Source organism: Giraffa tippelskirchi, chromosome 2, assembly GCF_054371585.1.
Source record: "Giraffa tippelskirchi isolate mGirTip1 chromosome 2, T2T-mGirTip1v1.2.pri, whole genome shotgun sequence".
Taxonomy (NCBI): domain Eukaryota; kingdom Metazoa; phylum Chordata; class Mammalia; order Artiodactyla; family Giraffidae; genus Giraffa; species Giraffa tippelskirchi.
In genome coordinates this window covers 57,781,639-57,808,889 of record NC_137276.1, presented here as the reverse complement: position 1 = coordinate 57,808,889, position 27,251 = coordinate 57,781,639, and the positions used below count along the sequence as shown (strand labels likewise).

Here is a 27,251-nt window from a genome sequence, read left to right as displayed (position 1 = left end):
CAGCACTCTCTGAGCCACCACCACCTGAAGCTCACAAATGGTGCACAGACGTAATCCAGCTGAAGAAACGGAGGCCCAGCTCAAGGGAGACCCAAGCTACATCCCCTGCTTCCCAGCACACACTGCTTCTTCCCAGGCCACTTGTCACCCCCACACCTCTCCTGTGGCCTCAAGACTCAAAGGGAGTTTAGGGCATTCTCTGCTGGTCCAGGGGTTAGGACTTGGCGCTTTCCCTGTGGGGGCTCTGGGTCCACATCTGGTCGGGGAATTAAGATCCTGCAAACCATGTGGTGTGGCAAAAAAAAAAAAAAAAAAAAGACTCAAGAGCCATGAAAAGGAATGAGTCTGAGTCAGTTGAAGCGAGGTGGATGAACCTAGAGCCTGCTATACAGAGTGAAGTAAGTCAGAAAGAGAAAAACAAGTATCATATATTAACACATATATATGGAATCTAGAAAAATGCACATATTTGCAGGGAAGGAATAGAGATGCAGATATAGAGAGCAGACTTGTGAACACAGCAGGGTAGGATGAACTGAGAGTAGCACTGACATATATACACTACCATGTGTAAAACTGATAGCTAGTGAGAAGCTGCTGTATAGCACAGGAAGCTCAGCTCGGTGCTCTGTGATGACCTAGAGGAGTGGGACAGGAGGCCGTGGAAGGGAGGCTCAAGAGGGAGTGGATATATGTATACACATAGCTGATCCATGTTGTTGCACAGCAGAAACCAACACAACATTGTAAAGCAATTATCCTCCAATTAAAAGTAAATTTAAAAATAGAGTTTAGCCTGGATGGGGTCATGGCATTTCAGGCTTGGGGTAAGCAAGCCCTTAGCTCTGTGAGGTCAGCAGCCAGTGTTCTGACTTATCCCACACCCCAGGGCCTGGCACAGTGCCTGCCCTGTTTGTGGAAAACTGAGGTCCAGAGAAAGGAGGTGACTTGTCAGACCTCCGATGCTGATCACTCACAGTGTGACCTCATAGAACCTCAGTTTCCACATCTGTTAAGTGGGCCATTTTTGCAGCTTGTTTACAGGAAGGAGTCAGGCGTCTAGATGTTTATAAACTGAGGGGTGTTCAGCATGTACAAGCACATTTCTGTTACACAGGGGGCTTCCCTGCTCCCTCTGGTATTCTCAAAAGCTAGCTTGCTTCTCTGGAAAACATACAGAGGCTATTAAGCAGACTTCTTCTTGGCTGGCAGCTGTAGCCCCAGCCCAGAACCCCTACCTGTAGCAAGGTCCCCTGTACAGGACTCGGAGGGGACTCAAAGGAAGCTGGTGAGGGCCAGATGGCAGCCACATGCCAAGGAGAGGGCCAGGAACTGCAGGCTGGTGTGGGCCCAGGGAACCTTGGTGCCCGTGACCAGGACCCAGGACAGTCCTGGAGGGAAGCTGAGTTTGAGCGCTGTCCCCGGGCAGGCTGCAGACTGCTCAAAAGTCTGCAGACTGCTTAACCAACTTGTCTGCCCAATTATGCAGTGCCTGGCCTTCAGCTGACACTCAGAGCAGGTGGGGAACGGACAAGTCAGAGGGCTCTGGGAGGTGACGGACTGTGGGTGGGCAGGGTTCTGATGTAGGGTCATAAAAATCACCTCTGTGCTTCCAGGCCTACAGCCACATTGGGAAGACATAGGAACAGGGCAGGAGCCTTGGCCTCACCTCAAGAAGCTTTTAGATGACCAGCTTTCCTGCCCAGGGGCGAGGAGAAAAAGTTTGTCTTCATGTCAGACTTGGGCTCACGCTACTATGAGCTGTGTGACCTCTCACAAGTCACTTAACCTCTCTGTGCCTCAATTTTTTCCATTTCTGTTGTTGTTTAATCTCTAAGTCATGTCTGATTCTTTTGTGACTCCATGGACTGTAGTCCACCAGGCTCTTCTGTCCACGGGATTTCCCAAGCAAGAATACTGGAGTGGGTTGCCATTTCCTTCCCCAGGGGATCTTCCTGACCCAGGGATTGAACCCACATCTCCTGCCTTGGCAGACAGGTTCTTTACCACTGAACCACCAAGAAGTCCCCTTTCTCATTTATACAATAGGCTAATAAGGGTACCTACTTGATAGGGTTGTTGTGAAGAGTAAATAAGTTAATATATGCAAGGTTACTAGAACAGTGCCTAGTACATAAAGAGCAAACTGTCTATTAGTATTAATATCATGCATCATTGCTATTGTTATGTAGAAGGGGGCAGGCTGGGAACAGGGGAACCAGCTGAACCCCTGGGGAAATGCACTTGCAACATCCTGGCCATTCCCCGCTCTTGGCTGTGACCTGTCAGTGCCCCTTCCCTCCATGGGTCCTAGCTCAGCCCTGCCCAGGCGCTGGGTGGAGGAGGTGGGGAAGCTGTCAAGGCGACTCCCCTCTGCAGAGGGAAAACAGTCAGCAGCTGGGACTGATCACCCCAGGGCCACCCCCACCCCCCGCAGGGAGGCAAAGCCCATTCTTGTTTTCTTCTCCTGGAGGGCAGGGCCAGCAGGGGGAAGCCACAGCTGGAGTCTGACGGGAAACAGATGTAGTGGGGAGCAGGGAGAGGGGAAGTGGAGAGTTCTCAAGAGGTGGATACTGACAGGTCAGGCCTCAGGGAGCAGGAGAAATAAAGCAGCCCCTCTCCACCGCAGGAGGTGGAGGGAGTCTGGGGGGACAGATGCTCCGAGCCCCTCCTCTCAGCTCTTCAAAGTCTCCTGACTGCTGGGGAGCCTGGCAGGGCCGTCACTCCTTCTGTCCTGCCCCCAGCTTGCCACCTCCCTGAGGGAGAAGAGCCCTGTGACAGGAGATTGGGAGGTAAAGCAGGGGCAGACCGGAGGCCCCCTTGACTGGTTGAGTAACCTTGCTCAAGTCCCTTCTTCTCTCTGGGTCTCAGTCTCCCTGTGGCACACAGTAGGTGCTCAACTAACAAGCACAGAATGACTGAGAGAGGGAAGAGCAGAGCCACACGCGCTCAGAAGATTCTCCTGCATTTGGTCCAGAGACTCTGGTCCGGAGGTGATGATCAGGGAGGCGGTGCTTGCACTGAGCTTTCAGGATGAAGACAATGAAGCAGATGAGGCTGCTGCCACCCTGGGGGATGGCAGTACAGCCCTGGCCTCTTGGAAGGGGTGCTAAGGCAATACAGGGGCAGGGTCAAGGAGGCTGGAGCCACTGCAGAGAGTTGGGCCCTGGTGGACTTGGGTGCATGGACCCGACCCCTCTGCTTAGGTCACGGGCCGTGAGAGTCATTGGGACTGAGCCTCCCAGACCCCCAGCACAGACTCAAGCACCATACATCTGAGTTCTGGCAGGAACTGGCCTATTCCCAACTCCTGCCCCAGCTAGCCACCCTGACCTGCACTTGCTGCTCCCCACCCCTCCCCTCCATCTGTCCCCTGCAGGTGTTCTAGCCCCACCCTTCATGAGTTTCAGCTTCTCTACTGAGCTTGGGTAAGTCACTTATGCCCTTTGCCTCAGTTGCCTCCTCTGTAAGATGGGGAGACGACAGAGCTGACCTCCTGGGATGGCCGAGAGGATAAAGGTATAAAACACGCAGAGGAGTGCCTGGCCACTGCACACTGCTGTCAGGATCTTCCCGAGTCTCCGGTGGCTGAGGCTCACCTGCAGCATGGCCTCCTCCCTCCTGCACTAGGAGCCCAGTGGTGTGCTCCAGCCCACCCAGTTCAAGGAGGGCAGTGCTAGGACACAAACAGAGGCCTGCCTGGCCTCAGGACCGGGCTCCAAAGACAGGTGCAAATTCACTTCCAAGGCCCCACGTCTATGGGACAGGACACCTGGTCTGCAGGCAGAGCACACATGAAGGGTGTCCAGGGGCTCAGCAAACGGCACCCAGAGCATAGCCACACCTGTGACTCAGGCCAGGAATTCTCTGAACGCCAGTAAGTAACCCTGTCTGATGGAATCCCATCCCTTGGTTTGGAGAGGAAGCTCCTGGAAGGCCTGGCAGTGCCCTGACCTTCATCTTCCTTTAGAACCTACACAGACCAGTCAAGCAGTCCTCAACAGAGTGTGTCCAGCGAGGGAAGGAAGGAACCCCTCTGACAGCACTGGCCATGCCCCAGGGCCCTGGGCACGTGTGCTGATGGTTGGACATTAAGGGAGGTGCTTTTAGACTGGGGTCCCAGACCTGCTCAGGAATTGCTAGGAAGACTTTGGGAGCCTGGATGCTGAGGATTCTTTACCCTGCTTGCCTTCAGCCCCATCCTTGATGTGCTCCAAAAACATGTGCGTGCCTCGTGTCCTGGGCCCCAGCCACTGGGTCACCAAGCCTGTGTTGGCGCTCCAGGGCCTTGGTGTCTCCCTCGGTGTCACTGGGCTGTGGACCAGGCCCCTGCACTAAGGAGCCCCTCATCCGCTGGGCTGTGTGGCCAGCTTCCTATCTATTTGCCTGGGTGCCACAGGGTGGGTGCTGGGAACCACAGAAACCCTGGGGGACAGAGCCTGCACACAGAGACAACGGAGGCCTGTACGAGAGTCATAAAATCACAGAATAGTTCAGCCACGAGAGCGCTCCTGGACTACTCCCAGACCTCCTAGTAGGACAAAGACCAAATTCCAGGTCACAGTTTCTGAGCCAGCCCCTCCCTCCAAACTCTGCTTCCCTCCTGGGCTCCTCCAGGCTCTGCTTGGTCCTGTCCTCTCCACTTTGCACACGCTCTTCCCTCACCAGAAGCGCATCCTGCTCTCTGCCATTTCCACCCCAGTCCAGTCCCCTTGGTCTGCTGACCCTCCATGGCCCCTTCAGAGCTCAGCCTGACACTACTGCCTCAGGGGAGCCTCCCCCACCCTCTGGCTTCCCTTTCCCTGTGCCCTCCTCCATCCCCAGGGAAGACTGCCCTACCCCCAGCTCCTCAGGACCTGGACTCCCTAACCAATAGTGACCTTCTCTCCCACTACCCCTTGGCCACACCCTGGACCAGCTCTGTGGCAGCTCTCAGCTCCTCCCCTGAACCCAGTCCTGGCCCCTCCTCTCCATCAGGGCTCCTCTGGCTTCGTTTCCTGACCAACTAGCTGATAACCCCAGACCGTGTGTTTCCAACATCACACTTTTCCAAATATGCCCCAAACTTGGCCTTCTTCCCTCTGAAACACTCTCCTGGCACACCTCGGCCCTGAGCCTGTGCACTGTCTCTGGCTCGCAGCTGAGTGCAGTGAACACTGCTGGGCAAGTCGCAGAACTGAGCTGATGGCTTTGGTGACAGTGACAGTCTCGAAGCTCTCCTGGGCTTGGATGCTGCCGGCTGGTCTGGTTATGTTTCCCCAGTAGACCCGCTTCCTCCCTCATCCCTCAGCAAGCCCACCATACCTCTCCTCACCCTGGCTTTTAGCTGAAAACTTCGCGTCCCATTTCACTGAGAAGACAGAAGCTTTGGAAGTGAAGTCCTCTTTCTCTGCTCCATGTCCCTCCCCACTCATCCCCCACCTCCCTCCCTCCTGGGCTGATGATAAGGTATGCCTCTTGTCCCGGTATCATCAGCCTTTTACTTTCTTCTTGGCCATCCTCATTTACCCATAACATGCTCCAGGCTTCTCACCTTATAACATCCATCTCAATGGCCTGTCTCTACTCTAGCTATGGTCCCATTTCTCTGCTTCTCTCCATAATCAGTGCCCTTTGAAAAAGTGGACAGTGAAGGTATTTCCTCTGCAGCCTGGCCCAGGGAACCTCTGCCACGAGGGCCACCACCCTGGCCAACAGATCCCCTTGTGAATCATTATCTTCACTCCACTTATGCCTGACCTGCAGGGCATTGGCTTCAGTGGTTCTCAGACCTGGGTTGCAGCTCAAAAAATCCTCCAGGTAAAAGTGATTCCACACCTAAAGCTTCGGGACCATCTCCTTGTTACCAAACCTCAAGGGCCCTTCTCCGTGGTCATGACAGCTGACAGCTCAGCAGCAGCCAGCACCTAAGCCCTGGAATGGCACTCTCTCCCACCTCAGGGAATCCCTGCTTTGTGGTCTTCCTCACTGATGCTTCTCCTCCATCTGACCTCTGAATGCTGGGACTCCACAACACACGGTCTGAGGAATCCCTTCTCTACTTTGTCCACGTTCTGCAGGAAATCTCATCATTCCCTAAATACCTTTAGGCCAATGGTACCCAATTATGGGTAAACCACCTTGAATTCTCATATGAACTTTAGAAAAACAAACCCAACTGCCTTCTTGACATCTTGACCTGGATTTTCAGGAACATCTCAAATATAACATGTAACAGAGGTCTCTTGCCTTTATCTAGAACACCTATGTCCCACATCAAACTGCCCCCAGCCCAGACTGCCCACCGTGGTCATGACCACCTCCATCAACTCAGGAGTTCAAGTCAGAGTGTGACTGTTCTGGATTCCTGGCCCCACCTCCCCATCCACATCCAGTCCCATGATGCTCTGTGTCAGACTCAGTGCAGACCCACAGACTTCCTATGGCTTGCCTGGCACTATTGCCATGGCTTTCCTTCTAGTCTCCCCACGTCTCCCAGCCCTTCTAGACCAATCTCTGCACACAACAAGAGTAATCACCTGTAAATGAAGCTGTTTCTTGGCGTTCCCCTGTGGGGCCCCCCAAATTCCTCTGGGGACTGTCCCATTTAAGCTCTCCTATTCGTCCCACTCCACCCTCCTGCTCCTTCACTGAGCTCTGAGCCTTGAGTATCTCAAGTCCAACAGCCTCAGGGCATTTGCACCTGCTCTACCCTCTTCCCGGGATGGCCATCCACCCTCGTGACAGGTGTAGCTTCCTTCCCTCCTTCAGGTCCCAGAGTAAATGCCGCCTCCTCTCTGTAGCCTGTAGTGAGTGCGACCTCCCTGGGATGATCCACCTCAACCCCCTCCCAGCAGGGCAGGCCAGCCCTTGGCCACCAGCCCTGTTGCACAGTCCCAGGCACTCAGCAGCTGCCTTGTGTACAGGCGCCAACTGGGCAAATGAACAAATGAAGTGTACTTTTCTACAGCATTCCGCTGCCCCCTCATCCCTCTTTGTGTCACAGTCGCACCCCCAGTTCATTACTTTCAAAATTCACTGGGGTCTGTGATCTCAGGGTCTTGGTACAGTTGCCCCTTTATCCTCCTTCCCTGCCTGGGAAAACAGGCCCTCTCTCTCTCCAACCCTTCCCCCTCATTTCCGATGAAACAAGGAAAGGGCTCACTTGGATAGATGTGGTCTCATCCCCATCGTATGAAGGAGCAAACTGAGGGTCAGTAAGGGAAAAGGTAACCCTCCGCTATCTGTTCTAGATAAATGTCCTTGAATACACCCCACCTGCTCCCCTGTTCCTCTTCCTGCTCTGAACATCTCCCTGCTCCCCCCACCTGCTCCCCTGCCCCCGCCTGCTCCCTGCACCCCCACCCCTCACCTGCTTGTGCGGGTACACGTTAATGTGGCACTTGATGCACTCCTGCCCCATGTTGGCCCAGGAGTTGCCGCTCATCCATTTTCTCTTGCACTTGGGACACTTGTACTCGCCGAAGCAGCGCTTTTTGCCCTGGTACGGGGTCAGACCCTCGCCTTTGGGGCGTGCCTAGAGGACAGGAAGCAAACACAAGGGATTGGGGTCCACCAGGCCAAAATAATGCCCCACCGGGTCCCCACGGTCTCTCCCTTCAGCCTTCAGGCACTGCGTCCCCAGGTGCGGACATGGGGACAACTTTTGTCGCAGGTCCAGAGGACACCAGTCACCCCAGAGTACACGTGGGAATCCCAAGGCTGGGAGACTCGCACAGGAATGAAGTACGGAGCTGGTGGCAGGTTTTTAGAGTGAAGGAAGCAAGTACTTGCTGGTGGCGAGGAATTACTCCTTTAACACCGCTGTCATGAAGGGGCAGCTGGCAGTCACATGACCTACACACAGCCCAGAGTGGTGTGGTTTAAATGATTACTGAAGGGGCAACGTAGGCAGAACACAACCTCGAAAGCACTGAAAGTGTCTCCCCTCAGCCCTGCTCCCAGCCACCTGCTCCCTTATTCGGCAGCTATGTTAATTTCTTTGAGACCACCCCGAAGATGGGCTCTCCATTTTCAAACGCATACAGCACATACATATGTATGCACATCCTTTTTTCCCCCTCACTCATATGGAGACAGATTATACACTTGGTTCTGCATCTTCCCTTTCTCACTTAATAATAATCCTAGACATATATATATATATATATATATATATATATATATATATAATATTTCCCCCAGATCAATCAGTACAAACAGAGCTACTATATTGTGTTGTTAAGAGTAGCATAGTATATGCCAATAAAATGGACAACTTGGAAGAAATGGACAAATTCTTAGAAAAGTATAACTTTCCAAAACTGAACCAGGAAGAAATAGAAGATCTTAACAGACCCATCACAAGCACGGAAATCGAAAGTGTAATCAGAAATCTTCCAGCAAACAAAAGCCCAGGACCAGACGGCTTCACAGCGGAATTCTACCAAAAATTTAGAGAAGAGCTAACACCTATCCTGCTCAAACTCTTCCAGAAAATTGCAGAAGATGGTAAACTTCCAAACTCATTCTATGAGGCCACCATCACCCTAATTCCAAAACTAGACAAAGATGTCACAAAAAAGGAAAACTACAGGCCAATATCACTGATGAACATAGATGCAAAAATCCTTAATAAAATTCTAGCAAACAGAATCCAACATCATATTAAAAAGATCATACATCATGACCAAGTGGGCTTTATCCCAGGAATGCAAGGTTTTTTTAACATCCGCAAATCAATCAATGTAATACACCACATTAACAAATTGAAAGAAAAAAACCATATGGTTATCTCAATAGATGCAGAAAAAGCCTTTGACAAAATTCAGCATCCATTTATGATTAAAACCCTCCAGAAAGCAGGAATAGAAGGAACATATCTCAACATAATGAAAGCTATATATGACAAACCCACAGCAAACATTATCCTCAATGGTGAAAAATTGAAAGCATTTCCCCTAAAGTCAGGAACAAGGCAAGGATGCCCACTTTCACCACTACTATTCAACATAGTTTTGGAAGTTTTGGCCACAGCAATCAGAGCTGAAAAAGAAATAAAAGGAATACAGATAGGAAAAGAAGAAGTAAAACTCTCACTGTTTGCAGATGACATGATCCTCTACATAGAAAACCCTAAAGACTCTACTAGAAAATTACTAGAGTTGATCAATGAATATAGTAAAGTTGCAGGATATAAAATTAACACACAGAAATCCCTTGCATTCCTATACTCCAATAATGAGAAAACAGAAAGAGAAATTAAGGAAACAATACCATTCACCATTGCATCAAAAAGAATAAAATACTTAGGAATATATCTACCTAAAGAAACAAAAGACTTATATATAGAAAACTATAAAACACTGATGAAAGAAATCAAAGAGGACACAAACAGATGGAGAAATATACCGTGTTCATGGATTGGAAGAATTAATATAGTGAAAATGAGTATTCTACCCAAAGCAATCTACAGATTCAATGCAATCCCTATCAAGCTACCAATGGTATTTTTCACAGAACTAGAACAAATCATCTCACAATTTGTATGGAAATATAAGAAACCTCGAATAGCCAAAGCAATCTTGAGGAAGAAGAATGGAACTGGAGGAATCAACCTGCCTGACTTCAGACTCTACTACAAAGCCACAGTCATCAAGACAGTATGGTACTGGCACAAAGATAGAAATATAGATCAATGGAACAAAATAGAAAGCCCAGAGATAAACCCACGCACATATGGACACCTTATCTTCGACAAAGGAGGCAAGAATATACAATGGAGAAAAGACAACCTCTTTAACAAGTGGTGCTGGGAAAACTGGTCAACCACTTGTAAAAGAATGAAACTAGAACACTTCCTAACACCGTACACAAAAATAAACTCAAAATGGATTAAAGATCTAAACGTAAGACCAGAAACAATAAAACTCCTAGAGGAAAACATAGGCAAAACACTCTCCGACATAAATCACAGCAGGATCCTCCATGACCCACCTCCCAGAATATTGGAAATAAAAGCAAAAATAAACAAATGGGACCTAATTAAAATTAAAAGCTTTTGCACAACAAAGGAAACTATAAACAAGGTGAAAAGACAGCCTTCAGAATGGGAGAAAATAATAGCAAATGAAGCAACAGACAAACAATTAATCTCAAAAATATACAAGCAACTTCTGCAGCTGAATTCCCGAAAAATAAATGACCCAATCAAAAAATGGGCCAAAGAACTAAACAGACATTTCTCCAAAGAAGACATACAGATGGCTAACAAACACATGAAAAGATGCTCAACATCACTCATTATTAGAGAAATGCAAATCAAAACCACAATGAGGTATCATTTCACACCAGTCAGAATGGCTGCTATCCAAAAGTCTACAAGCAATAAATGCTGGAGAGGGTGTGGAGAAAAGGGAACCCTCTTACACTGTTGGTGGGAATGCAAACTAGTACAGCCACTATGGAGAACAGTGTGGAGATTCCTTAAAAAACTGGGAATAGAACTGCCATATGACCCAGCAATCCCACTGCTGGGCATATACACCGAGGAAACCAGAATTGAAAGAGATGCGTGTACCCCAATGTTCATCGCAGCACTGTTTACAATAGCCAGGACATGGAAGCAACCTAGATGTCCATCAGCAGATGAATGGATAAGGAAGCTGTGGTACATATACACAATGGAATATTACTCAGCCATTAAAAAAAATACATTTGAACCGGTTCTACTGAGATGGATGAAACTGGAGCCCATTATACAGAGTGAAGTAAGCCAGAAAGAAAAACAACAATACAGTATACTAATGCATATATATGGAATCTGAAAGATGGTAACGATAACCCTATATGCGGGACAGAATGAGAGACACAGATGCATGGAACAATTTTATGGACTCTGAGGGAGAAGGTGAGGGTGGGACGTTCTGGGAGAATGGCATTGAGACATGTGTATTGTCATATGTGAAACAGAGCACCATTCCATGTTCGATGCATGTGACAAGGGCTCGGGGCCGGGGCAGTGGGATGATCCAGAGGGATGGGAGGGGGAGGGAGGTGGGTGGGGGGTTCGGGAAGGGGAACACATGTAAACCCATGGCTGATTCTTGTCAATGTATGGCAAAAACTATTACAATATTGTAAAGTAATTAGCCCCCAAGTAAAATAAATAAATTTATTGAAAAAAAAAAAAAAAAAAAAAAGAGTAGCATAGTATTCAATTCTGTGCAAATTTTATAGTGCTTTCTCATCACTACTACAACTGTCTAGATTGTTTCTATTCTTCTATTACAAGCAGTGCTGCAATGAATAACTTTACATGTGTGTGTAGATGGTAAAGAATCTGCCTGCAATGCAGGAGACCCAGGTTCAATCCCTGGGTTGGGAAAATCCCCTGGAGAAACGAATGGCAACCCACTCCAGTATTCCTGCCTGGAGAATTCCATGGACAGACTATGGGGTCACAAAGAGTTGGACACAACTGAGCAACTAACACTTCTGTGTGTATATATAATTTTGCACATATGAGAGTACATTTGCCCAATAAGTTCATAAAAATGAAATTGCTGGGTATATGGGTATGTGCACTTTTCATTTTTAAAGATGACAGTTATCATTAGCTTCCTCTCCCCAGCCCCAGCTGCAGTTGTATCAACTTAACATTCCAATTTCTCATCAATAGTTTTCATCATTGCTAATCTAGGAGGTAGACTTCTCAGAGTAGCTTTGACTTGTATATGTATTACAAATAAGAGAGAATTTTTGCATTTAAGAATCATTTGTGTTTCCTTTGTGATTTTTTTTTTTCTGTTGAGGTTTGATATTTTTCTTGTTGATTTGCAACTGTACTTTATATATTAAAGAAACTAGCTCTCTCCTATATGGTGTTTTTTTAAAAACATTTTTACTGGGATACTATTTATATAGCTAATATTTCACCCATTTAATGTGTACAGCTCAATGGGTTTTGGTATATTTGCAGAGTTTTACAACCATCACTACAGTCTAATTTTAGAACATTATTTGTTACTCCCCCACAGAAACTCTGCATTCATTAACAGTCACTCAACATCCAAGCCCCCACTTCCTCATCCCACCTAGGCCCAGGAAACCACTAATTTAACTTTCTCTCTATAGGGTTCCCTGTTCTTGACATCTCAGGTAAGCAGATCATACAATAATCGCCCTCTTGTGTCTGGCTCCTCTCACTCAGTGTGATGTTCACCCACATTACAGCATGTATCAGGACTTCATTCCTTTTTGGTGCCAAATAATATCCCATTAGGGCTTCTCAGGTGGCTCAGTTGTAAAGAATCTGCCTGCCAAGCAAGAGACACAGGTTTGACACAGGGGACGCAGGTTCGATCCCTGCTTGGGGAACTGGGATCTCACGTGCCACAGGGCAGCTAGGCCTGCATGCTGCAATGGCTGGGCCCGCACACTCTGGAGCCAGCACAGCACAACTAGAAAGCTCGTGTACGGCAGCTAGAAGGATCCACATGATGCAACGAGGATCCTGCGTGCTGCAGCTGAGACCCAACGCTGCCAAATAAATAAAAGAAAGAAATATTTAAAAAATAAGTACTGTGCTATGAGACAGTCTGCTTCCATTGTAATGTTTCCCTGTATATTTGTTTGTTTCCAAAGTAGTGCATAAAGGTCAAGAACACAGACTCTGGATCCAAACCCTGGTTGTGATCCTGGGCAAGTTACTTCACAAGATTAGTGATAGGAACTACCACAAAAGTCTGTTCCGAAGATTAAGTGAGTCAGAACACTTAGAACAATGTCTGGCAAATAAAACAGAAGTATTGGTTACTATCATTTACTAATGTAGAACAATAGTGGTATATAAAATAATAACTTCTTCCTCCAGTAATCATGTCTTTTTTGCCCAGGCACCATTACCACCATTTGGTGACAGCCTACTAGAATTACAGACAAAATCCTAAAAAGGGACATACATGCTGAACGCGTAAATCTAAACTTGGAAGGGGACAGCAACACTGCCCGGGTCTTCTGGGCCCACTGCCTATGCCTTCTGGATCCTTACTGGCCTTCCTGGCAGCCATGACATCCTGGGGAGAAGACTCCGCCTGAGCTCCGAGGCAGGGCTGACTCTCAGCACTGATCAGTTTCAGGGGAGAGACCAGTTATGCCAGAAGGAGCGCTTCGCGTGCGGTCAAGGCTCAGGGTCCAGTCATTGTGCAGTAGAGAGGCCACCTTATGACTATGAAGACACTTTGAGTTGTGCTGGTCTCAAGATAGGGACAGCGCAGCGAGCCCTCCAACCACTTCCGGGGGCAACTTTTCTACCTGGTTCCTGGTGCCCACAACTTTCACAGCCTCCCTTCTCCAGTAATCCTGAAATAAGAGACTAGATGAACTCAATCTCATGGTCCTTGTTCTTAAAGTGAACTTGCTCAGTCGTGTCTGACTCTTTGCGACCTTATGGACTATACAGTCCACGGAATTCTCCAGGCCAGATAACTGGAGTGGGTATCTGTTCCCTTCTCTAGTGGATCTTCCCGACCAATGAATCGAACCGGGGTCTCCTGTATTGCACAGAGGGTGAGGATCGGGGCAGGACTAACAATGCAGTCCCCCCAGAGTCTCTGCTTCAGAAATGAACAAGAAGGAAAGCTACACAAATAAAGAAGATACTGTGTGTGCACCAAAGGAAGAAGCAGGAAGATGAGAGAAGAGCAAGGGGTGAGTTGGGAAGTATTGACAAACTGTGTAATTAGAAAACCAGTCATTCCAGAGCTTTCCATCAGGGACTGTGAGTGGCCAGGCAGGCCCCAGGGACAGGGGCTTCTGCCGGACCAGCACACTATTCCCACACAACTGTCACCAGGCCAGACACCAGGAGGGCCAGCTCTGACTTCCCACCATACAGGATGTGGCTCAGATCTCAGATTTCAGGACCAGATGCTAGCAATGGCATAGTCTGTCTCTATCTGTGACTGTCTGGGCGACCTTCAGCAAATCATACAACCTCTCTGTGCCTTGGTTTCCGCAGCCAGAAACCTGGGATGATGATAATGGGCCAGCCTCCCCAGGGCTATTGGAGGAATTTGATGCATTCATACTGATGAAGGGCTTAGCTCAACAGATGAACATTGCAAGTGCTCAGTAACCATTAGTGATTTCAGTAACATTCGCTTCTGGACTTTGTACAGGGAGAGGGAGCAGGTATGTTCCAGGTGATGTGGAGATTGGGGCTGAGACTACTGAGCATAAACTGTAACAGGGAAGTCCTAAAGATGAGAGGGAAGCCTAGGGAGAGGCTGGGCTCACCATCCCTGAGTTGCAGTTGGGCAGGGAGGGGGCAAGCAAAAGATGAACAGCATTAGATGTCGTCACCTGCTGGAATCCTCAGAGAGAGAGCCAAGAAAGGTATAGAAAGGCTGTGAAAGCTCTGTGGATAGAGTGGAGAGGACAAAGAGAAGAGGGAAGAGAACAGTTTTTACAAAGCACCACCTGTGTGCTAGGCTTTGTGCTCACGGCTCCATGGCCTGTTAGGCTCCCATTTAACTCTTTCCATAATCCTATGGGGTAGGGAATATCATCGACCCTCTTAACAGATGGTGAAACTGAGGCATGTGGAAGGACTTGGCAAAGAGTTTCCAGAGTCAGAGGGCAGGAGGCCAGGCTCAGCCGGCTTTTCCACAAGCCTACAGTTGACTCGCCCTTTCTGTCATTCCCAAGTGTGTCCTCACCATGCAGCAGAGGCCTGCGCTCAGGAGGAGAAATCCCCCAGGCCTCCAGCTCAGCCTAGCCCAGTGGCTTTGCCTTCCTGTGGGTCAGAGGGGGAGAGATGACCTGTAGGGCAGGGGCAGGGAGGCAGGGGATGGAGGGGAAGGCAGGCCAGCAGGCAGCTCTGGGCAGACAGCAGCCGCTTCCCGGAAGGGCTCAGTCCCACTGTGGCTGTGCTTACAGAAGAGGGCAGGGCCAAAGGGAGTAGGAATTTTGGACGGGACAAAGGCTTCTCTACCCCCAACACTTCCCCCCGCCTCTCCTCCCAGAAAGGCACGGCCTCTGCTCATAAACGTCAGTGTGAGCAGTGACTGCTGACAGCCTCGCAGGGGCCGCCACCCACCCCGGCTGGGAAGGAAGCCAAGACTGACTGGGCTCTCCTGACCTGGGCCCCTGCCACGTTCCCTTCTGGGAGATCACATGTGCCAGGAGCCCAGGCAAAGCTCAGTGGGGCTCAGGAGCTAGCCCTCTTAGCACAGGCCCCCACTAAGGACCAAAGAAGCCAAGGGACTTGCTCGAGGACACAGAGTAAATCAGGGACTGAGCTGAGACGAGAGATCAGATCCTCTGACCTCCAGACCAGGCTAGAATCAGCATGGAGGGCAGCCTGGGAATGAGAGATGGTGGTTGGCATGGAGGTGGGAAGGAGAACTTGTGCCAGGGAGCAGCCAGGGCAAAGTGGGCATGTGGTAGGGGGTGGGGAGTCATCCAGACATGCCAGAAAGTGGGGAGAGATGCAGGTGATGCTGACATTACCTGGGCACTTCTTGGGGATGGTTCAGTGTTTTCTTTCCAACAGCTCATGAGATTTCCTGTGTGGCTGACCAATAGGTAGTGAGCTCCCTGTCACTAGGGGTATGCAAGCAGTGACTGGGTGAACAACTATCAAGGACACTGCCAAGGGGACTTTTGCCCTGGTCAGACAGTGGGACCAGGTAACTCTGAGGGCACTTCAACTCTAGTCCTCCCAACTCTTGTTGCTGGTGAAGGCCAACCAGGCAGGTATGGAAAAGGAACACACTCAGACACTGCTGGGGGTGGAGGCTGAACAGGCACATTTCCTACTGCATTTCCATAGTGCAACTTGGCGATAAGGTTTCAAATTTGAAAAGATGTCCATTCCTTTCCCCCAGCAAATCTATATCTGGGTGACCATTTTAAGGAAATAAAAGATCAGAGGTGCAGACCACAGGGAAGCTCAAAGATGACCATCACATCACTTGTTTATGATAGTGACAAGTTGCAAAAAGCTAATGCCCTGGTTCCCTAAATGATGTTACACCCATTGGACAAATGACAACAAAACCATTAAAAACATTTATGAGGATTTCTGTTTGGGAAAACATTTTACAAGAAAGCAGGATAAGCTATCAACTATAGACTGCTCCCAGAGTAGAACTGTAAAAAGAAAAAATGTGTGCAAGAAGAGGGCAGGAAGGAAATCAGTCAGAAATGTTCAGAGGTTGCCTCTATGAGACAGGATGCTGCTACTGCTAAGTCGCTTTAGTCGTGTCCAACTCTGCGCGACCCCATAGACAGCAGCCCACCAGGCTCCACCGTCCCTGGGATTCTCCAGGCAAGAACACTGGAGTGGGTTGCCATTTCCTTCTCCAGTGCATGAAAGGGAAAAGTGAAAGTGAAGTTGCTCAGTCGTGTCCGACTCTTAGCGACCCCATGGACTGTAGCCCACCAGGCTCCTCCATCCATGGGATTTCCCAGGCAAGAGTACTGGAGTGAGTTGCTATTTCCTTCTGCAATGAGACAGGATGCTCTGCTCTAATTAATTGTCTCAAAGGAGTAGGTAAGTGTTACTTTGATAGAGAAAATGATGGCCCTGACTTGCAGGCCCCTCCTGCCCACAAGGGGGCGCCCTGCACTTTCCCAAGGTTGTGAACCAGCGATGGCAGCTCTGTCCATACTTGTTCTCTTGGGCCTGGGTGTGGGGCAATGGTCAACCTCCGGCTGCTGGGTCTGTTGGAACACATATGTTCGCAGAGCTGCCCTGCCCTCAGCCATGGTGTGGGCTTCCCACCCTCTTGATTCCATTTGCTCCCTCAATTTTGAGAACAGCTAGAAGCATCCACACCTGTCACGTAACCTAAGAGTCTGGCTGGTCACTCTACCCATCAATTTCCCTGCCCTTGCTTCCTAAAGTCCCACCAGGAGTGAGTCAGACTTCAGGGTGAAGCTTGTTTTCCTCTTAGCCTCTTTTAGACTGAGTTTTTTGCAGGGAGATGACATCATCACCTTTGGTAGCTCAAAGGAGAGCATCTCAGGGACCCTGGCTCGGGAGCAGGCAGTGAACTGAGGTGATGAGGACCTGAGGCTATGCCCTGCACATGATGACTCCATGCTGGCTTCTGTCCCAGGAGGTACAGCCTCCGTTCTCAGGATCACGGTTTCGTCTACGGGCCCCAGCTGCAAGGTCTCAGCCCAGCCCTGGCCACACCACCTCTGCCTACCCAAGAGAGCAGCCTGTGCCCAGGTGAGCTTTGGGACAGACCAACAGCCATACTCACTGGGTGTCTCTTAGGAGCCAGGCACTCTTTGTACAATCACCTGTGAGTCAAGTATGCTTAGTCCCAGGTTTTGAATGAGAACACAGGCACAAAGAGGTTAAGTAACTCACCCAAGGCTATACTGCCAGCAGGTGGTGGAGTCTGGACTTGAACCCAGACCGCTGACTCAAGCCCACTCTCTCAATTGCCCTGCACTGTGCCAGGATGGCACAAAGATGAACTCACACAGCCAGGACAGTAAGAAACAGGAAAGGGTTGCTACTGTCATGGGCCCTGGCATGCTGGGTGGCCCCTGGGGGCATCCCTTCTCCTCTCTTTGCCTCAGTTTCCTCATCTCTAGACTAAGAATTGATGCTTTCCAACTGTGGTGCTGGAGAAGACTCTTGAGAGCCCCTTGGTCAGCCTGGAGATCAAACCAGTCCATCCTAAAGGAAATCAATCCTGAACATTCATTGGAAGGACTGACGCTGAAGTTGAAGCTCCAATACTTTGGCCACCTGATGTGAAGAGCCAACCCATTCGAAAAGACCCTAATGCTGGGAAAGATTGAGGGCAGGAGGAGAAGGGGGTGGTAGAGGATGAGATGGTTGGATGGCATCATCAATTCAATGGACATGAGTTTGAGCAAACTCTGAGAGATAGTGAGGGACAGGGAGGCCTGGTGTGCTGCAATCCACTGGGCAGGCTCACTTTTCTTCTTGAGGCCCATAGGACAGCCTGGCAGCCCCACGCACACTGGCCCTCTCAGCCAGGGAGCACTAGGCTGGCCCCACAGTGCATCCAGCTGAGAGGAAATGGCCAAGTCGGGAGGAGCAGGGGAAGAAATAAGGATCAGATGGGCTCCTTGCTGGCTCCCTGTCCCCTGTCTGCATGCTCTCTGCGGCCAGGTGGCTGAGGTGGTGCTGGCCTATAGTCAAGAGGGAAAGAGCCCTGGGTTTGAGATGCCCTTTCCATAGATGAAGACACAGAGGCAGAAGGGCCCAGGACTCTTGGTGCAGCCTTGCTGACTCTTCCTGGAAGCCCAAGAGGGTTCTGGGGACCCTCTCTAAGGGGTGAGGGGCTTCCCTGGAGGAGGCAGCACCCCTTTCCTGGAACCTCTTCTCTCGAGCCCCCCTTCCTTAGGCCCATGGGTGCACCCCTGCCGTTGGCACTCTGTCCCGAAGCCTGGATGCATGGGGAGGAAGCAGGGGCTATGATCAGAGGCCTGGGCTCAGCCCTGGCTCTCACAGGCCCAACTTGGAACTTCAGTTTCTTCATCTGCCAAGTGAAGGGGCTGACGAAGAGGAGCTGGGACGCCAAGATTTCATGAACACCCACCATGTGCCAGCCACCTGACAACTTGCCACTCCACAGCTCTTCCATTTTATGAGAGAGCAAATGGAGGCCCAGAGAGGCCAAGCAACCTGTGCAGGGCCCCACAGCCATGAAGCCAAGACTTGAACCTGACCTGTTACACCTCCTACCTCATGCATAGCTGCTCCCGAAATGGTTGTGAGAAAACGAGAGAACAAGCCTGCTCCTAGGACCACGACCCCACCTCTGAGCACCAACCCTTGACTACCACTGCGATTATTCATTCATTCAACTACCATTTACTGAGTACCTGCTCTGCACCAGGCTCTGTGGAACATTCCAGGAATACGGAAATAAACAGGACAGATGAGGAATGCTTGCACAGTCTGGGGCCTTCCAAAGGAGTCGACCCTTTCACCAAGCGTGGCCTACACCAGTCACAGACACCCTTGGATGCACACTTCCAGGCTCTGGCTCAAGTCAGACTCACACCTGCAGCAACACTCTCGGACCCGTGTCCTTGGGCAGAGGCCGCTCTTCACCCAGTCCTCGCAGATGACAGGTAACGGGGCCAATGCAAGACATGTGAAATGACCTCTAATCAATGTAACACCCCTATAAAACCAGCACTCTGAGCCCTACTGACAGATGAGGAAACTGAGGCTGCAGACAGGGGCAGCAGTGCCCAGAGTCACATAATTAGGAAGCAGTGGGGCCAGGATCTGAGCTTAAGATTGTGCAGTGCCAGGACCCAAGCTTCTCTTTCCCCTGTGTTCTGTGACACCACTTAGCAACCCTCCCAAGCCCCCCACGTTCATGTGTCCACACATACGGCCTGGGGAGGCTGGCAGGAGGGCTTCCTCAGCCTCTGCAGCCTGGTCGAGGCAGCTGCGGGCTCTGCGGAGGCCCCAGAGGAAGCAGGAGATCCGAGGGACAGGTGGGCTGGGCCCTGCGGCCGGCAGGCTGCCGGGAGGGAGGAAGGACAGTGCAAGAGGCCCCCCTGGGTTTCCTCCAGAGCCTCAAGGGCCCCCTTGTCTGAGCACTGGCGTCCTGGCCGCCTCCCCTAGGCCCCCTCCCCTTTTGTGGGTTCCTGCCGCAGCCCAGCAGGAGCCCAGAAGGCCCAGCCTCCTCGTCACCCCTCCCACCCCGTTCCCAGCCCAAAGCCACCGCAAAAATGCCATCCTGATTCCACAACACTCGGGTTTGTCAAAGTGCAAGGGAACAATGACGCTTTCACAGTGCCAGGAAAAGGTCTCAGGAAAACCCTGGGGAGGGGGCACAGAGGGGGAGTGAGGAGACAAGGAGAGGGCTGAGATGGAGCAGAGAAGACAAGGGGGCAGCTGAGAGGCAGAGGCCAGAGGCAGAGCGCAGTCAGGAGTCAGGGTGGGGAGGGGGGTGTGGGCTGGGAGCCAGGAGACGGAGAAGACAGGGCGGCGGGGTGGGGGCGGGGGGTGAGGAGTGACAGGCAAGGGGAGAGAGAAAGGGGGGAAACGAACCAAAAGGGAAGGAGAAAACAGATACAGGATGGGCGTCCCGACGGAGGCCAAGAAGCCCCTCCAGGACCCAGAGTGGGGCAGAGGCCCCTGACACGCCCCCTATGCCTCTGGGCACTGCACCCCTAGGAGCCCCCTCCCTGCCACAGGAACCCCTCTCTCCAAATCCCACCCCAAGGCCAGGCAATTGGACTTGCTCTCAGGCAAAACTTTTTGGAAACTAGAGACTTTGTAATCACATGAACAGCCACTCCCTAAGCTATCTGTTTCCTGCTTCTGGCTTTCCTCCATTAGCAAAACCGCACGGATCAGAGCTCAGGGGCGGGAGGGGAAGGGCGGCCAGTCCAGAGGGGTGGAAAACATCCGAATCAGAGCGATTGCAAAAGGCCCGGGTTTTTCTCCCCTCCTGTGACTGCAGAGACAGCGATTGCTCGTCCTGCCGCCACTGCCACTGGTAGGTGGATGCGATGGACAGAAGGTCTGCAACCACTGTGTGGCCAAGAGCTGGATGCTGCTCTGAAAACCATTCATCCTCCTGAGCGGGTTCCCAGAGCCTGGTGCTTCCCTGTTTGGGTGGTCCGTTTGCCTGGCAAACCCTTTCTTTGGACTCTGCCCCTCCCCGGCAGTGGCCACAAACTGGGTCCAGCCAGGCAGAGTCGCCCTCAGGTGCTTTAATGGCCACGTCAGGCTTGGGAGCCCCCAGGACCTGCAGAGCAGAGGCAAAACACTCAAGACTTTCAGACTCTTCCCCATCTGGCCTGGATGACCTCACCTTTGTCACTGCTGCTCCCTCCTACTAAACTTCTATTCCAACAACAACAACGAAATCATTTCCTGCAAAGATGCCCCCCTCTGCCCTCACACCTTTGCTCTTGCTATTCCCTGCCCCCCCAAACTTTCTCCACCTGGTGGATGCTCCTGTACTCAAGGCCAAACTCCAAGGCCACTCCGTCTGACCTCCCCTCTCCCAGACAGGGTTAACTGCCCTCCTGGGGGTGTTCACACCGCTCGAGTCCCAGGCTCGAGCCCTAGCACAGAGCCCTCCTACTGCCTCCCTCAGAGAAGCCCTGGCTCCCCAAACTCCCAGGGGACTTTGTGGTCTGCACCACTCGCTTGGCTGCGGGTCATGTCCCGCCCTGACCCGGCCTCTGGCATGCCAGGGATCATCTGGCATACCAGAGATTTCACCCTGAATTTAAAGAACTTTTTGAAAACTGCCGTTTCTTCCGTCTAGTTTCCCAGTATTGTCTGGGTGCACTGGGACCACGAGGGGCTCTTGAAGCACCTGGGTGGGGCTCAGGCCACATCAACAGCTGGAGGGGACAGTGGTGTGGGCAGTGCTGGTGATGGGTGAGGTGTGGGGGTCCGGCAGGCAGAAGCCTCCTCTGCCCCTCCTGGGCTGTGCTGAGCTCTCTGGAGGGCCACCTTGGGACACCAGGACCACCTCTACAGATTATCTGGCCCTGGTCTGCATCTGAGGCCATCCCTGGCGAGGTCTGGCCACATGTGACCTGGCTAGATGTGGCTGTAACCAGCCCAGCTCCACCTGGCTGGAGGGAGGCTCTGCACCTGTGCTGGGGCAGGAAGGCATGTGGGTAAGAGGTGATGGCCTCAGCCTACAGTGATGCTTTGGGTGTGAGGGTCACAGCCCTGGTAAGGGAGGACAAGGGAACTCAGCTCAAAATAGCAACGGGGGAAGGGTGTGGAGGGTGGCCAAGCACTAGAAGAGAAATCTGATCTGTCCTGGCCAATGAAATGCTGACGTCAGCAGTTCGGGGCCACTCTGGCAGGAGCCAGGGCTGGGGCTCCCAGGCAGCCTGGTGAGAAGTTGCATGCCCGACTTCCAGCCTCGACTCTGGACTGACATCAATCGCTCCTCTCTCTGGGTCTCCACCTCCTCACCTGATCACGAGGGGTAGAAAGAGAAGAGAGCTGTCTACCTCTGAGAACTTTCATCAGGTGAGTGTTGGAGCTTGAGATGCTTAGGAGATGGCGACAACCACAGGGAGGAACTGAGTGCCGGCACAGGCCAGGCACTTGGCTTGTAGGTGGCTTCGTTGTGACCTTGTTTCCAGATGAGGAAACAGAGGCCCAGAGAGGTTAAGTCACCTGTCCAAGGTCACAAAGCAAGTAAGTGGCAGGCCTTCAGCCCCAGTCTTTCTGGCAGTCATCCAATTCCTTCATTGCCGAATGAGGCCCACACGGCTGCGGACGGGTTTCAGGGTCATCTGTGACAACTGTCATTGGGCAGAGCAGGGGTTAAAGAGGTTCCTGGAAGCCAGCCCAGACATCTGCCAGCCTTTACTGTGGTTCCATGGTGATGGCTGGTATTAAAATCAGAGAATGGGCTGTGGAGAGAAGGGTGTGTGTACATGTAAATGCACGTGTGTTTGTGTGCATACGGGCGTACGTGTATCTGTCATGCTCACTGCAGGGCAGCAGACCACAGCACACATCTTCCCGTTGTGGGGCCTGGCAGAGGAAGAGCTGCCCTTATGTGACTTTTCTAGGTGGTCACAGGGAGGAAGCAAGTTATTTGCCACCCCCACAGTCCAGGCTGCAGCTGACATTGCTTTTTCACCCAGGGGCAGGAAAAGTTTGCAAAACTGTTCCTCCCCAAGAGCAAGGATGCTCAAGAGCAAGGGTGCTCAGTGCAGTGGGCTCTGTAGCAGCCAGGATGATGGAGCCATACTGTCTGGCCTCAGATGGCTCATCCTCCTCCCTGGGCCCAGCTGTAAAACCCTTACAACTACTGCCATGTGTACTGTTACCTCCACCAGCCATTCCGTCCTCACTATAACCTTTACAGATGAGAAATCCAAGGCACAGACAAGTTGGGAGGTTTGCCTGGGATCACACAGCCAGGAAGCAGCAGAGCTGCTGGGATCCAAACTCAGGTCTGGCTGACTCCCACGGCAGCACACAGACCTCTGCTGTGGTCTCCAGCACTGGCCTTCTGGGGCAGCCCCACATGACAATAAGCCTGATCCTTATAAGAAGGCAATAGTTATTTGCCTTCTCTGTGCCTCTGTATCCTGAGCTGTAAAATGGGCATGAGGGAACGGGGAGGTGTGGAAAAGACAGTATCTGATCCATGCTCCTACTCTAACAGACTGTTATCAGAATCATCTAAAACACCAGTTCCCAAAGTGGGTCCCTGGACCTGCAGCATCAGCATCACCTGGGAACTGGTAGAGATGCTGAGATGGGAGGGGAGGGATATGTACCCATTACAGGAAGAGTCTGGTTGGTGGTACTCATTCTCACATCATTTCTGCACACCAGTCCCACTAACTGGCATACCTCGTCTCCCAATAAAATCCCATGGGAAGCTGCACTACCCCCTGGAAGCCTTCCTTGACTACTCCTCTTGCAAGCACCACTCTGGTCTCAACCCCTTCTGTAGCTCATTCCGTGCCCTCTGTGCCCAGAACCAGGTAGCGCTGGAGCCCACTGCACTCCTATGAAGGCACATGCCCCTTCACCAGGGCTCTGAACCTGCTCCTTTAAAGTGCTGATGGTGGTGTGAGCCAGGTGTGGAACCTGCCCTCACGGAGCATCTGTCCCAGAAGAGCTCAGGTGTGGAAGCTGGGCTGACCCGGCTGTGTGTTATCTGTCTCATTTAATCAGCACAGTAATCCCACCATGCACAGTGTAGGAATATCCACCCACTTTCCTCAACAGGAAACCAAGGCTCATTTCCAAAACCACAGAGCTGCGAAGTCTGTATGTCATCTTTCTGACTCCCAAGGCCTAAGCTCTTATTTCTGGAGCACAGGTTGTTATTCACGTCAAGCTGCGTCAGAGCCACCTGGGGGCTGTCATCACAGCCACTGCCCATCCCCAGAGCTTTGGAATCCATAGGTCTGGGCTGGGCCGGAGAATCCGCATCTCTACCAGTTCCCAGGTGATGCTGACGCTGCGGGTCCAGGGACCCACTGTGGGAACCGCTGTTTAGATGATTCTGATAACAGTCTGTTAGAGTGTGAGCATGGATCAGATACTGTCTTTTCCACACCTCCCCATTCCCTCATGCCCATTCTACAGCCCAGAATACAGAGGCACAGAGAAGGCAAGTAATTAGCCCAAGCCATACAGGAAGTTAGGCTCAGAGCTGGGAATGGAGCCCAGGGCTCCTCACCCCACCATTTGGTCTGGATGCAGGACAGTGAGGCTGCTAGGCAAAACAGTACAACAGCCTTGGGTGAGGAGAAGAGCCATCTCTTTAAAAGTGGGACTGGTGGTGGAGATGGTGGCGGGGTGCTGGGGGAGGGCTGGCCTGCTCTCCTGGCCCAGCCCCAAACCTGTGACTCCTCGGCATCTGGAAACCATCACGAGGAACAATGGAGGGAGCAGGGGGCCTGGCTGCTCGGGGGCTCCGGCCCCCGACTGTTCAGGAAAGCAAAGGAACTGGGGCCCTGCAGCCATCTCCCGCCCCCACCTCCATCACTGTTGTTTGTTTTGGCATCGGCACACACAGCTCCCAAGGGGCCCAGCTGTCAGGAAAAGTCAGCCCCTGAACTATAGACATGGAGGCTGGTGGCCAGGTTGGGTGCCCAGAAGCTGGGCCAGAAGTCAGAAGACTCCGCCCACTCAGCTCCAGCTCAGTGAGTAACACTCCTGTATTTCTGTAACTCTGGGGGGTGGGGTGGGGGAGAGGCCTCAGTTTCCCCACAGGAAGTTCAGATACCACCTGGGCTGGCTGCTTACCATGTACTGGCATGGATCTGGCCAGCCTGGTGCCTGGGTCCACTGTTGCCCCCAGGGGCCCACTTGTCCTCTGCAGGCCAATGGGGGCCAAGCAGCCAGCCATGGAGTGGGAAAGTGATGCGGACTGGGTACATTTACCCCGCCTGCTGCCAGCTCTTCCGCTCACGCCTTCAACAACACACGTGTGCTGAGTGCCTGCTGTCCACAAGGCACCGGAGCAGAGTGGTTAAGAAGACAGATGTAACCCCAGACCCCTGAACTTACAGCCAGGTAGGAAGGATAAAAACAAGTATCTCATTCAAATAATTACAGCTGTGATGAGAGCTATGAAGGAATGGCATGCCACGACAGAGGGGACTAACAGAGAGGGAGATAACCACTGTGGGGTCTGTCCCAGCCTCTGGGGTTTTGCAACTTAAAATCAAGGTGGGTGTTTCTTTTCTAAATTTTTATACAGTTTTTGAGGTTATTTTCCATTTACAGTTATTACAAAATATTGGCTATATTCCCTGTGTCGTACAATATATCCTTGGGCCTAGCTTATATCCAATAGTTCATACCTTCCACCCCCCGCCCCTATATTGCCCCCCAACCCCACCACTGGTAAGTACTAGTTTCTTCTCTATATCTGTGAGTCTGCTCTTTTGTTATATTCACTAGTTTGTTGTATTTTTTAGATTCCACTTATATTTAGATAACACAAGTGATAGTATACAGTACTTGTCTTTCTCTGTTCAACTTTGTTCACTTAGTATAATACTCTCTAAGTCCATCCATGTCACTACAAAGGGCAAATTTTCATTCTTATGAAATGGTTGAGTAATATTCCATTGTGTGGGTGTGTATATATGTGTGTGTGTGTGTGTGTGTGTGTGTGTGTGTGTATACATATATATTCCATATTTTATTTATCTATTCATCTGTTGATGGGCATTTTTAGGGTGCTTTCATACCTTGGAGAAGGAAATGGCAACCCACTCCAGAATTCTTGCCTGGAGAATCCCAGGAACAGAGAAGCCCAGTGGGCTGCCATCTACGGGGTTGCACAGAGTTGGACACGACTGAAGTGACTTAGCTGCAGCAGCAGCATACCTTGGTAATTGTAAATAATGTGCTATGAACATTGCAATGCATATATCTTTTAGAATTAGTGTTTTTGTTTTTTTCAGATATATATCCAAGAGTGGAACTGCTGGGTCATATGGTAGCTCTATTTTCAGTTTTTTGAGAAACCTCCATACTGTTTTCCACAGTGGCTGAACCAGTTGATATTCTAAGGTGGGTGTTTCTTAACATACCCCACCCCCCAGCCCCAACATGCTGCCACCAACATGCTCTCTGCCCTTCCTTGTCTGGGCCTCAGTTTCCCCCTCTGTCAATGAGAGCATGACAGGAAAAGCAAATACCTCATCTTGTGTGTCCAATTACTTGCTATCAGTGCACTGTGTTAAGAAAGATTCTGCAGCAGCATCCTAGCTTGATAGGCAAAAATAGTGTAAGTTTGATGACTTCTGCCTTGCCATGGCTGTGGGCTCGGGGTGACAGGCACATGTGACTTGTGTTGGCATTCCAGGCCTAGGTGATCCCTAAAAATCCTTCCAGTGCAAATGTTCCACAAGAAGACAGCATATGGCTGAAGAAGCAGACAGGGGTTGGTTGAGTCTGGCATGGCATAGACTTGGCTTGCCATAATGCAGAAGCCATTGCTTCTTCCCACCTCTGGGCCTATAACAGATGCCAGTCTTGCCCTGCCTATGCCTATGGCTGTGTCGTCTTGTGACTCTGGCTGCAGAAACACTTCAGAACTGTGACTACTCTTCTAGGAAGCCTTCCTGATCAGCTTTCCTGGCAGACCCTGCACCACCCGCACGCCCAGCACTAAGGATGCTCCACTTAGTCTGCGTGCCTGCTATCTCCTCCCCAGCCCTCTGCCCCGGGACAGAGACCATGCAGATTCCTCTCTGATCCCCAGGCCCAGCATGGTTCTGGCACAGAGCGAGGCAGCCTCTGGGGAGGAGGCAAAAGACAAAGTGACCATTTTGGACATGACCGTCATCCTGAAATAAGTAGCCAGAGGAGCAAGTCAGGAGGGCTGGGGAGGCATGGGGAGGGGGTAGCAACGGGCTGGTGACTTCCTGCACAAGCATGCCGGCGACGTTCCTGGTCCTCAGTGTGGCTATTGTCCCCACTGGTCCAGAGAGCAGGCTCAATGGGGCCTCTGTCCCTCCTCCGGCAGGCCGGCCGGCTCGGTGGCGTCCCACCCGGGCAGCTGGGAGGCAAGGGCCGACGCTTCCTGTCCCCGCCACAAGTGTTCTGAGGGGCAGGGAGAGGGGAGGGGGACTCTCCAGACAAGCACCCATCTATGTCCCACAGGGGAGGGCTGCCCAGCTGGGGGAGGAGGCGGGAGAAGCACTGGGACACGCTCACCCCTGTGCTGCTGCCTCTGCCCTCCCAACCAGCTCTCCCTCTGAGCTGGAGCTTTTGGCAGAGCCACTCTGGC

The 27,251-nt window shown here is 51.4% G+C and overlaps 1 protein-coding gene and 1 long non-coding RNA gene across 4 annotated transcripts in view; both read right to left on the bottom strand.

Annotated features, from left to right (window-relative positions):
* The window catches only part of ZCCHC24 (zinc finger CCHC-type containing 24), a 66,944-nt gene that overhangs the window by 4,479 nt on the left and 35,214 nt on the right, over positions 1-27,251 (bottom strand). For all 3 annotated transcript variants that reach the window (XM_081563724.1, XM_081563734.1, XM_081563714.1), the window contains one exon: positions 7,352-7,516. In XM_081563724.1, coding sequence (XP_081419850.1) covers positions 7,352-7,516 — 165 coding nt within the window. The remainder of the gene's footprint in view (positions 1-7,351; positions 7,517-27,251) is intronic.
* On the bottom strand, positions 11,879-17,200 carry LOC145535321 (uncharacterized). The gene is made up of 2 exons (XR_014075372.1): positions 16,466-17,200; positions 11,879-16,321 (listed from the first exon to the last, which is right to left on the bottom strand). It is a non-coding gene; the product is annotated as an uncharacterized LOC145535321 (long non-coding RNA).